General features: G+C 53.1%; 1 protein-coding gene across 3 annotated transcripts in view; it reads left to right on the top strand.

The window, feature by feature from the left end:
- The window catches only part of IQSEC3 (IQ motif and Sec7 domain ArfGEF 3), a 109,484-nt gene that overhangs the window by 86,243 nt on the left and 11,033 nt on the right, over positions 1-12,208 (top strand). For all 3 annotated transcript variants that reach the window (XM_062195422.1, XM_062195424.1, XM_062195423.1), the window contains 5 exons: positions 198-364; positions 6,822-6,961; positions 8,912-9,037; positions 10,969-11,068; positions 11,251-11,412. In XM_062195422.1, the coding sequence (XP_062051406.1) occupies positions 198-364; positions 6,822-6,961; positions 8,912-9,037; positions 10,969-11,068; positions 11,251-11,412 (695 nt within the window). The remainder of the gene's footprint in view (positions 1-197; positions 365-6,821; positions 6,962-8,911; positions 9,038-10,968; positions 11,069-11,250; positions 11,413-12,208) is intronic.

The following is a 12,208-nucleotide window of genomic DNA, read 5'->3' as shown; positions in this document are numbered from 1 at the left end:
GGGACAGGGCACCCCTCCCTTATCCCTCTCGCTAAGCACATCTGTATTTAGCAGCTGTGCAAGACAGGGTCCTGGTGGACAGAGGACTGGTGTAGGGAGCAGGGAGCTAGGCTGCCCCCTCCACCATCCCCTGTCGCTGCACTGTGGGGCCAGGCTGGGGCGAGGGCTCCCTGTCCACTCCACACGTGTCCCTGCAGCCAGCGCTACTGCATGTGCAACCCCGAGGTGGTGCAGCAGTTCCACAACCCCGACACCATCTTCATCCTGGCCTTTGCCATCATCCTCCTCAACACCGACATGTACAGCCCCAACATCAAGCCCGACCGCAAGATGATGCTGGAGGACTTCATCCGCAACCTGCGAGGTGAGGCGGCACCCGCCGAGGCCCGGGGCTGTGAGTCGGGGCCCCCAGGTCTGCTCGTCACCTGCTCCAGGGGCCTGGTTCCCTGCTGGCAGGCTGGGAAAGCTGCGTGTGTGCCAGGCATCTGGCCCCACTGCCACTGCCCTGCTCGAAGCATCAGGTGCTCTTGGACACTGCTGGGTGGGACATCTTCCCTGAACTGCTCTCCAGGCCCTTGGGGCCAGAGTGGTGGCTGGGTAACTCCAGGCCTTCCCACCACACAACCTGTGAGGGAGGAGCCAGGAGCAGGTGCTTCGGGGCTGCATCAGTCAGCCTCTGCCTGCCCAGTCGTTTGTGATGTATACCTTGCAACCCTGGTAGGGATCCAGTCAAAACCCACAGAGTGAGATATGTGCGCCACTAAGATTTGGCATTTAAAAAATTAAAAACATACATGTACATCATTTAATAAAGTGAAATCAGTCCACAGACTTACTACAGAAAAGTCAGGGCCTGGCCCTCTGTCCACTCCAGAGTGCAATGGGATTCGTGAACAGAGACCAGATACCAAGGCCAAGAAGCAGTCTTGTATCATTATGCCAGCATAAGGCCAGTTGGGTTCACATCCAAAAAGCCGGCACCCCAACAAAGAAGGGTACTCCTTATTTATGGTTTAAGCCTCTTTGTCTCCTTATATGGCTTCCTGCATAGGTGTTGGGTATCCTAATGCTACATGGAGGCCACAGGAATTGATACAGTGCTGGGCAGGTGTCCATAGTTACTGATGGTGTTTCTTCCACACACATACTGAACTGCACGCTGTCTGGCAAGGGTAACAGGGTTAACAGCATTGCCAGTACTAGCACACAGAAGCCGAAATGGTTACATAGAAGCAGATGATAACCACAGTTGAAGCATTCATAGGCAAGCAGATCCTGCCCACACTCCATTCCCAGGGTAAGTTTCTTTTTTTTTTTTTTTTTTCTTTTTCCTGACCTTGGGAAGGCCTCTACCACTAGAGGATCACCAGTTTCAACCTTTTCAGCTGTTTATTTTGTTTATTCTGTATTTATAAATAACGTGCTTCTGTTGCTTTCCATCCTCTCTCGCTTTTGCTTGTTGGAATAGAATACATACGAGGATATTTCAAAAAAGTCTGTGGTGGGACTGGCATTGTGGCGTAGCAGTAAAGCCACCGTCTGCAACCCCAGCATTCCATATGGGCACTGGTTTATGTCCAGCTCCCTGCTAATGGCCTGGGAAAAGCAGTGGAGGATGGCCCAAGTGCTTGGGCCTCAGCTACCTGGGTAGAAGACCTGAAAGAAGCTCCTGGCTCCTGGTTTTGGCCTGGACCAGCCCCAGCCATTGTGACTATCTGGGAGAGTCAACCAACGAATGGAAGATCTCTCTTTCTGTCTCTCCTTCTGTCTCTGAAACTGTTACTTTCAAATAAATAAATAAATGAGGTTTTTTTTAATTCACACATGAAAAAAGTTTGTGCAAAAATTGAATTGAAAGGTAAGTCAGTTTTGGTGCAAAAATATTTTGAAGTCATTATGTATTTGTGTTTCATGAACTTTTTTTTTTAAGCTGATTTTTAAAAGGCAGACAGAAAGAGAGAAATCTTCCATCTGCTGGTTCACTCTCCAGATGACTCCAACAACCAGGACTGGGCTAGGATAAACCCTGAAGCTAGGAATTCCATCTGGGTCTCCCACGTGGGTGGCAGGGACCCAAGTACTCAGGCCATCATGTGCTGTTATCCCAGGTGCATTAGTTAGAGAGCTAATCAGAAACAGAGCAACCAGGACTCGAACCAGCACCCTGATACTGAATACCTGTATCTGGAGTCGTGGCTTACGTGGCATCGTGCCACGATGCCAACCCCCGTCCACAAACTTTTTGAAGACCCCTTGGATAGGCATATCTTTCACAATTCTTTACAGCATAATAAATGTATCTGTTCATTACATCTCTGACAAACTTTATGAAGCCCTATTCTACCATATAAAGTACATAGGAAGCTTAAGAGCTTGATGGACCTATTCACCAGGCATGGATCATTTCCATCACCCAGAACACTCTCTATCCCATCCCATTCAACACCTTGGCCTAGGAGTAGCAACTGTTTTGCCTTCATTACCGCTGATTAGTTCTGCTGGCCCTTGAACTTCACATGCAGTACATACACTCATGAGTCTGGTTTCTCCTATTATATGCTGCTCTCATTAGGTTTTTCAATTTTCACCATTACCTAGAACATAAACCTTTAGCTCCCTCTCATACACTTCCCCCAACCATGTGCTAAGATCAGTGCTTGTGTTATGAGAGCCAGGTAAGCTCATGCAGAGCTGAGCCCTGAGCTTACAGGAGCTTACAGTTCTTTCTGCTCCTGTGACTCTTGGGGCTAATGTTTGTGCTCTTCTTCCACTTGCCTGGCTCTCAATGTGCCAGCCACTAATTTTGCCCCACACTTCCCACCTCAAGTGTCAACGTCCTGTTAATCCATTTGGTCCTCACACATCGTGCAGGGGCTCCCAGAGCTTCTGTCTGCACCGGTTACTGGACCGGCCACACAGCTGCTGCATCAGTCAACATCTTCTGTATCTCTGGAATACCCAAGCAGCCTAACTACATGAAGGAGAGAGGTGGATTTGGGCTCCTGGTTCTGGAACTTCACAGCCCAAGATGGGGCAGCCCCATTGGCTCAGCATCCGTTAATGATGCTGTGGCTGGCTGAGTCCAGAGACGGGGGCTCACCTGCCTATGTCTGCGTGGTCTCTTATAAAATCACCAGCATTCAAGTGCGGGGGCCACCCTGGAACACCATGCTTGGATGACATCTCCACCCTCTTAGATCGTTTACATGAGTGTTTAGGCCCAAAGCCCTGAATTGGCAAAGACCGACTCATAGCATAGCAGCCGTCATGCTGGGGTCTCCTTCACCTTGCTCTTGGAGTGGATTCCTGGTTCCTGGGATTCACAGATTCCCCCATTTTGGGTTTCCTTCCAAGGGAAAAGGCACATCAGAGGTAAATTGAGAACTTGTGTCTTGTGACCTGTCTTCACCCCTGACTGGGAGTTCGCTGGGAGTGGAATTCCGGGTTCGAACCATGGAAACGAGAATCGAAGGCCTTGCTGCGATGGGCTTCCTGCTCTGCCACGGCCAGTTCCTGGCCTTTCGTGGGTTGCGTTTCTTCCTGTCTCTGAAAACACAAAGGGTTCTTCTGTTTGCCTTCGTGTTCTGAGTTCCCACGGCTGTGTGCCTTGGCGCGGCTCTTCTCCCGTTCCCTGTCTCTGTGCTAGGGTGGTGCTTTCAGTACAGAAACAAGTGCTCTCGGATTGTGCGCGCTTTCCCAGAGATTCTATTTCTTTTTTTCTTTTTTTTTTTAAGTCCGAGTTACACATAGAGAGGAGAGGCAGAGAGAGAGAGAGAGAGGTCTTCATCGGCTGATTCACTCCCCAATTGGCCGCAATGGCCGGAGCTGTGCCGATCCTAAGCTATGAGCCAAGAGCTTCTTCTGGGTCTCCCACGTGGGTGCTGGGACCCAGGGATTTGGGCCATCTTCTACTGCTTTCCCAGGCCACAGCAGAGAGCTGGATCTGAAGTGGGGCAGCCAGGTCTCGAACCGGTGCCCATATGGGATGCCAGTGCTTCGAGCCAGGGCATTAACCTGCTGCGCCACAGCACTGGCCCCTTAGAGATTCTATTTCAAATCGCTCCCTCCCCCCGCCATTTTCTCTGTATTCTCTTTTTTGAGTTCCTAATATTCTAATGTTGGAGTGCCTAGTTGTTTTTGTTTGTTTGTTTAAAGATTTATTTATTTGAAATTCAGAGCTACAGAGAGAGAGAGGCAGACAGAAGAGAGATCTTCAAGCTACTAGTTCATTCCCTAGGGCTGGGCCAGGTTGAAGCCAGGAGCTTCATCTGGGTCTCCCATGTGGGTAGCAGGGGTCCAAGGATGTGGGCCATCTGCTCCTGCTTTTCCCAGGCCATTAGCAGGGAGAGGGCCAGATTGGAAGTGGAGCAGCGGAGACTCAAACCTGTGCCCATATGGGGTGCCGGCATTGCAGGTGGTGGCTTTCCCCGCATTGCAGCAGAGCTCCTGGCTTTGAGTTCCAGTTTTTTGAGTTTTCTCTGGGCCATCTTCGCTCCCTTGCTTGCCTTTCTGGAAGGTGACCCTCGGGCTTGTCTTTCAAGGTCTGTCCTCCCACGGTTTTCATTCCCGCCTTCGAATTCTCGTCTTCAGGGGCTCGTTCTTTTTCTCTTAGTGTCTCCTTTGTAGTATTTGAGTCTTGTCGTGTAGATGCAATATCTTCTCCTGTCTGTTTGAAGAGATGATGATGCTTTTTTCTGTTGCAGTTTCTTCCCCCCTGCCTCCTGTCTCCTATTTTTCTCCGTATCTCTTCCTCTCCATGTTACTGAACTTCTGAAAACAGTTGATGAAATGTGCTTGCCCATGAGTATTTAAGAGTGCGTGGCTAGAGATGCTGTGAGCTGGGATGACAGCTGCTGATTGCCAAGCTTTGCATGAGAGGCTTATGGTTTTGCTCAGAGCTCTGGCTACAATGTCTTTAGGTTTTCCTTCTTGTGCTTATCTTTTAAAAAAAGTATTATTTATTTGTTTATTTGAAAGAATTACAGAGAGCGACAGGGAAAGATCTTCCATCTACTGGTGTATTCCCCAAATGGCTGCAATAGTCAGATCTGAGCCAGGCCAAAGCCAGGAGCCAAGAGCTTCTTCCTAGTCTCCTACAGGGGTGGCAAGGACCCAAGCACTTGGGCCGTCCTCCACTGCTTTGCCAGGTACATTAGCAGGCAGCTGGATTGGGAGTGAAGCAGCCAGGACTTAACTTGGTGCCCATATGGGATGCCGGTGTTACGGGTAGAGGCTTTATCGGCTATGCCACGGCACCAGCTCCTTCTTGTGCTTAATGATGCCTGGGGAGAATCACATGCAGTCTGTCGCCCAGACAGTCTAATTGCAGCCACCAGCTTTCTGCAGATCTTTGTGGGAGATGGACTTGGGGAGTCTCTTAATGCATAGATGCTGACTTCACCCCCACTTTGCAGCACAGGTACCCCTCCCCGCCCTTGTCTGGGCTTGGAGTCCCCAGTTCAGAGTCCCTGGTTCATCCACGGAGGAGGGGATAGGGAAGTCTCCATGGTTTTTTTTCCTCTGATTTTCCATCTGCTGTCCTATTTTACCTCCACATTCAGGCATCCGCACTGCCACCCTCTAGCTGTCTCTGTATCATGTTGAGCACTGGCCTGGGTTCCAGTTGCCTCCGATTTGCACTTCCACACACACTCACATGCACTTCCCGATCCCACGGTGCTACTGTCTCTTGTGCTGTTCTCTTTGTCTGTGTGGGTTTCTGCCATTCCAAGAAACACCTCTCACCAGGGCTATGCCTGCTGCTCTGCTGACCTGGGAGCCTCTGAGTGGTCACTCCTTCTCCCTGCTCTTTCTCATTGGAAGCCCCCTGGCCCTTGGCCTGAGCTGAACCTAGATCCAACCAGGAAGCAGTAGGGCCAAGCCAGGGAGTTTTGCATAGAAGGCAGCAGGTCCTCCCCAGAGTTGGGAGAAGGCCTCTGAGGGCATGTACCCAAGCTTATATATTTTTAATTTTCCCATCTTACAAAAGAAGTGTTAATCATTGAGGAAATATTTGGAAAATCAAAAGGAAGAAATATTTTATTGCCTCTGTTTTTTAATCTCCAAAGAATACATATTTCTATATTGCCACAAGAGGGTACATCACAAAATTCACGGACAAAATGGAATTCAAGCATGTTTATTTTGGGTGGGGGAGGATTTGAAAGCGTGCATTGATATTTCATAATGTGTATGTTGGTGCAAAAAATGTTTAAATGTGTGCTTAGATCTCTTCATAATACACACTCTCTATGGGCTTTCTGGAGACATCTGTTGCTAGAGTGTTCGAATTCCTAGGAAGTGGGCGTGGAGCAGAGGGTCTGCCCTGTCACTGCTCCTCAGTGAATCCCTCACCCCACCCCCACCCCGTGCTCCTGCTGCAGGGAAGTGGGGGGAGGGCCTTGGAGGGGGGGAAAGCCAAAGCAAAGCACACAGAACATCATCAGGAGGCTCACGTGGCAATGCAGTGGGAGGTAAAGACCACAGCACAGGAGGCGACAGAACTGCAGAAGCAAAGACGCTGGGCAAGAGCCCGGGCAGGCGCTGTGGCTGACCCGCAAGACAGAGTCCTGGGAGATTCGGGCCAGAGGCCCCAGCTGGGGAACATCAGGAGAGGAGGCAGGAGATACAGGTTGGAGCCGCACTGTGGGAGTTTGGGAGTTGTCCTTATTTGAATGGGTGTGGAGAGCCAACCATGAAAGGCTTTGGAACAGGGACATGGCAGTCAAGGCTGCCCTCTGGGAGATTCCGTCTGATAGGGCCGGCGGGGCTCTGACCCTCGTCCCCTCCCCGTCCTCTGCCTTCCCCCTCCGTGTTGGCAGGTGTGGATGATGGTGCTGACATCCCCAGGGAGCTGGTGGTGGGCATCTACGAAAGGATACAGCAGAAGGAGCTCAAGTCCAACGAGGACCACGTCACGTACGTCACCAAGGTGGAGAAGTCCATCGTGGGCATGAAGACAGTGAGTGCCCGTTGCCCAGCAGTGTCCCCCGGGGGCCAGCTTCCTGCCAAGCCCCTCCCACCTCCTCCCCTTTCTTTCCTCCCGGTGTCTTCTTCCATCTCTTGTTACTCATGCACTTAGCAGTTACCAAGTGTCTACTGTGGCCAGGTTCTGCCACCTTTCTCCCAGGCCTAATTTCCGTGTTGCCTCTTAGCCACCAGATACTGCAGCAGCCGAGACTGAGGTGAGATGTCAAGAGGACCGCCCACAGCCTAGGGCCAAAGCCTCTGGGTGCCCAGATAGGGGGGTTGTGGACCCTGTCCTGGGAGGGGGGGTGGATACCAGGCAATCCCAGGTGGTTCTGATGAGCAGGGCCTGGCAGTGGGCTCCAGACCTGGGTGTCTCTCACCACCACCTGCCCTGTGAGCTGTGACAGGCAACACACAACAGGTGTGCAGGGACTTTGAGAGTGAGCGTCCTCTGCAGGATGCGACACTGCTTAGCCATCAGCACAGGTGCATCGCCCCACACAAGTAAAGGAGGTGGCGCTGGCTCAGGGAGAGTCTGGGAGCCCCTTAAGGTCCTGCCTGTGCCCAGCCTGCGCAGGAGTGGCCGCTTCGCCCTACAGCCCTTGTCCTGAGGTCCTCGCGTCTGTCCGCTTTGCTGGCGACTGGCTTTACTTACACACTGGAGCAGTTCCCCCTCCCCTGCTCCTGCACCCTTGAATTTTGGTATGCAGTGGTGAGAGGGGAGGTGTCAAAGGTGCAGGCCACAGCCCAGGACATGGGGACACCCTCAAGGTCATGGACAGGGAAAGGTTAATAAGTTTATTATTTGACAGAGAGAGAAAGAGAGAGGAGGACTGATAAACAGAGACAGAGAAAGAGAGCTCCCATCCACTGTTCACTCCCCAAATGCCCATAATGACCGTGGTTGGGCCGGGATGAAACCAGGAGCAGAGACTCCATCCGGCATTCCCATGGCAAGGACCCCAGCTACTTGCACCGTCACTACTGCCTCCCAGGGCCCACATTACCAGGAAATTGGAGTGAGGAGAGCTGGCGCAGGGTATTGAACCCAGGTACTCTGAGTTCTAGGCACCTTTTTTTTTTAAGAAAGGTAGAGACAGAAAGAGAGGTCTTCCATCTGCTGGTTCACTCCCCAGATGGCTGCAACGGCCGGAGCTGCACCAATCTGAAGCCAGGAGCTTCCTCCGGGTCTCCCACATGGGTGCAGGGGCCCAAGGACTTGGACCATCCTCTACTGCTTTCCCAGGCCATAGCAGAGAGCTGGATCGGAAGAGGAGCAGCCAGGACTAGAACCAGCGCCCATAGGGGATGCTGGCGCCTCAGGTCAGGGCTTTAACCCGCTGAGCCACAGCGCCGGCCCCTCTAGGCATCTTAATCAGTAACATAACCTGTAGGCCAAATACCCACCCCAGTGGCTGGATTTAATAGTCCTGAAACTAATTTTTTAATGTATTCATTTTTTTATTTGAAAGAGAGATAGACAGTCAGAGAGCTACCATACTCTGGTTCACCCCACAAGCGGCCAAGCTGAACCTAATCCAGGTCTCTCATGCAGACCGTGGGGACCCAAGCACTTGAGTTACCATCGGCTTCCGCCCAGGGTGCACATTAGCAGGGAGCTGGATCCCAAGTGCAGGGATGGGACTCAAACAAGGCACTCAGATACAGAATGCAAGCATCGCCCAGCCCCTGAAATTACTTTTGATTTCCATTTCAAAGCCTTTGTCTCTCCATGGCCTCCAGCATATGAACTGCTCTTGTTCTGGTCTTGTTCCCCTTGCTCCCAATGAAGGGGACCGAGCCCTGGATAGGGGGTGCGGGGTTGGGGGCGGGGAGGAGGAGGTCCGGGTCAGGCCCTGCAGCTGACCCGTTGCCCCAGCCCCTCTCCTGGCTGCGCGGCTGCACGGGCAGGGCCGCAGGCTGAGCACCACCTCCATCCCAGGTGCTGTCTGTGCCGCACCGCCGCCTGGTCTGCTGCAGCCGGCTCTTCGAGGTGACCGACGTGAACAAGCTGCAGAAGCAGGCTGCGCATCAGAGGGAGGTGTTCCTCTTCAACGACCTGCTGGTGGTGAGCACCCTGGCAGGCTGCCCGGGACCCCATGGTGAACAGTGGATGGGGAGGGGCGCCGGAGACCTCAACCAGGAGCACTCCCCACGCAGTGACGGGGAGGCCACTGTCGCGCGCACCTGCACACTACAGGGGTAACAAGGCTCAGGCTTTCCACATCATGAAACCAAAGTGCAGGCACCATCAATCGCCTGCTCGTGGCTGCAGTCAAGGTGGACATGAGCTAAGCCCAGGCCATCTGCACCTCCAGGGGCAGGCAGGGCACAGTGGTGAGCTTCACGTCCCACGGTCTGGCAGGGACAGAGGGCACCAGTGAGCAGGCACTGTCCCTGGGCCTGGGGAGATGCCGGGGGTGTTAGCACACACATGTGTGCACGTGTGTGTGCTCATGGGTGTGCATGTGTGCACACGTGTGTGTGCGTGCATGCGTATGTACACGTGCTCCTGAGAACAGGCATCCACCCTACACACAGCTTCCCAGGGTCACCGGGGCCCCCCCCTTGTTCTGAATGCTGGGAAACAGGGCCGTGCAGGGTTCCTCTGTCGGGGAGCCCTGGAGTCCCCCAGCCCCACTGCCTCTCCCTGCCTTGCCTGCTGCACTCCAGTCTTCCCACAGAAGCCTCCACTTGACCTCCCCGCCACTGTGGGCTGCCTTACGCAGAGCTCTGCGCCTGATGCTGCCTGCCTGCCTGCCTACTGCCTGCTGCAGAGGGAGCCCAGTCTCTCCCTGCACTGCCCCGCTCCAGGAACTGCCTCCCAGGGACCAGGCCTCCCGCGGGCCAGGTCCTTGTTCCTGTAGCTCTTTGTTCCTGAGCAGCTTCTGTGGGCCTTGGCCTGGCCTGACCTCTGCATGGTCTCCTCCCTGCTTCATTCAGATCTCCATCACATGTCACCTACCTCCCACAGGAGCCCTCCCTGCCCGCTGAGCAAGGGCACCTGGGTGGTGGCTTTCTCCTCCTGACCCTGTGTCACTTCCTTCGAGTCCCTGTGCGGTTTCAGGGCAGCCCATGTTATCCCTTTCTTGGCTCTGTTTCTTTGCTAAGCAGCTTCATGGTCAGTGGGTTGATTTCCACCTTGGCTGTCCCTGTCCATCATCGCAGAAGCACTTTGAGGGTAGAGCCCCTCTGTCCGGTGTTCTCCGGTACCCCCAAAGCCTAGCTCACAAAGAAGCAATATTTCTGTATTGAGCTTTCACTGCAGTGGGAGAGGGACATAGAATCAAACAAAGAATACAAATAAGCAAGATACTCTCCAGTGGGGACAAGGTCCCAGGACGATAGGCCAGGGATGAGGTTAAGGTGGAGGGTCCAGGAGGGCATCCCTAAGGATGGAGCATTTTGAGTTAAGACCTAAGTAATGACGGCAATACAGCTGCGCAGAAGTTACAGGGAGAATTGCGGGAAGGGAAGAGCATGTGCAAAGGGCCTGTAGTGGGGGCTGAGTGTGGCCAGATGGGGGACAGTGTGGCTCAAGTAGAAAGCCCAGGGTAAGATAGGTAGTGGATCAAGAAGTGTGGATTCACTCGCCAGAGAGTCACAACAGTGAGACAAGGATTTTGATCCAGGGTGTGTGTGTCTCTGCATAGGTACAAAAACACTTTAAAACATTCCTGGTAAATGGAATTTAAATGTAAGCTTATGTTTGTACCAAAAAAATTAAATCATGAGTATGAGGCATCTTCAGAAAGTTTATGGGAATGTGACAAAGCTATGCATGGTTTCAACATGTCATCTTTTAATTCCATTTTCCCATAAACTGTTTGAAGTACCTTCCTGTGTGTGTGTGTGCAAAACGATGTATCTGAGATCTCAGGGATGTGTGTGTGTGCACCATGTGTGTTCCTGAATGTCCTCGAGGTCCAGGCATGCATGTGTGCACACGCGTGTTGACACGAGCGTGCACCTGTTAGCCTGTGGCCGTCTCTTGGACAGATTCTCAAACTCTGCCCGAAGAAGAAGAGCTCCTCCACCTACACCTTCTGCAAGTCGGTCGGCCTGCTGGGCATGCAGTTCCATCTCTTCGAGAACGAGTGTGAGTCCTTGAGAATGAACGAGTGACACCGAGACTCAGCACAGTGTGGCTTGGGGAGGGCTGGGAGGTATGGGGGAGGAGGGGCAAATGCCCCGAACCCGCCCCCTCTCCTCTTCTGCCTGGCCCCAGGCCCAAGCTGCTGCCGCTCACAGGCCATTGGGCACCGGGGGTCTGACTTCCAGATTACTCTCACGGCATCACACTGGTGACCCCGCTATCGGGCTCTGAGAAGAAGCAGATGCTGCATTTCTGTGCCCTGGGCTCCGACGAGATGCAGAAGTTCGTGGAGGACCTGAAGGAGTCCATTGCCGAGGTGACGGAGCTGGAGCAGGTCCGGATAGAGTGTAAGGACACGGTGCCCGGGGCTCCCTCGGCGGTCGGCATGGGGGAGAGGGGCGGCTCTGCGGGCAGACGCAGCTCTGATGCTGGGGGGCAGCCTGTGGATGCTTCCACACTCTCTAAGCCTCCACTCTCCCAGGCCTAGCAGGTGGGCGGGACAGAGTCTGCTCAGTGCTAGCGAGGCACACCTTGTGCAGCTCCCTGGCCCTTGGAACAGGGATCTAAGAAGCTGACCAGGGAGACCCAAGGGGCCCCGGGGGCTCGGCCTTGCCCCTGGGTCGATGCCAGGGCCACCCTGCATGGGGCCGGGTTCCTGTCTTAATCCTTGTTCCTCGAGACCCCTCCTCATTATTTTCTTACAACACTCTCTATTCCCAGAGGCCAGGCTGCTTTTCTTACTATTCCTTCTTCTTGGCACCATGTCCCAGTTCCTCTAAGGGATGCCTAGTTTCTCCAGTAGTCCAGCACGGGCACTTTAGTAAATCCACAGGTCTCTTCATCTCACCAGGCCTTGGCTTGAGACGTGAGCAGCGTTGGCCCACAGCCTGTGGCTGTCTGCACATGCTCAGAGTGCATAGTAGGTGTCCAGGTGGCCAGAGGGTGCATGCACGCAGTCTTCCAAAAGGTCATGGGAAAAATAAACTTTCTTTGAAACCCAGTTTTCCACTATTTTATCTTTTTTTGTTTGCTTGTTAAAGATTTATTTGAAAGGCAAAGTTACAGAGAGAGAGAGAGAGAGAAGGAAAAGGAGGCAGAGACAGCTTTCATCTGCTGGTTCACTTCCCCAGATGGCCACAACAA

Source organism: Lepus europaeus, chromosome 6 (assembly GCF_033115175.1).
Source record: "Lepus europaeus isolate LE1 chromosome 6, mLepTim1.pri, whole genome shotgun sequence".
NCBI classification, from domain to species: Eukaryota; Metazoa; Chordata; class Mammalia; order Lagomorpha; family Leporidae; genus Lepus; species Lepus europaeus.
This window is presented reverse-complemented; position numbering and strand designations above follow the sequence as displayed.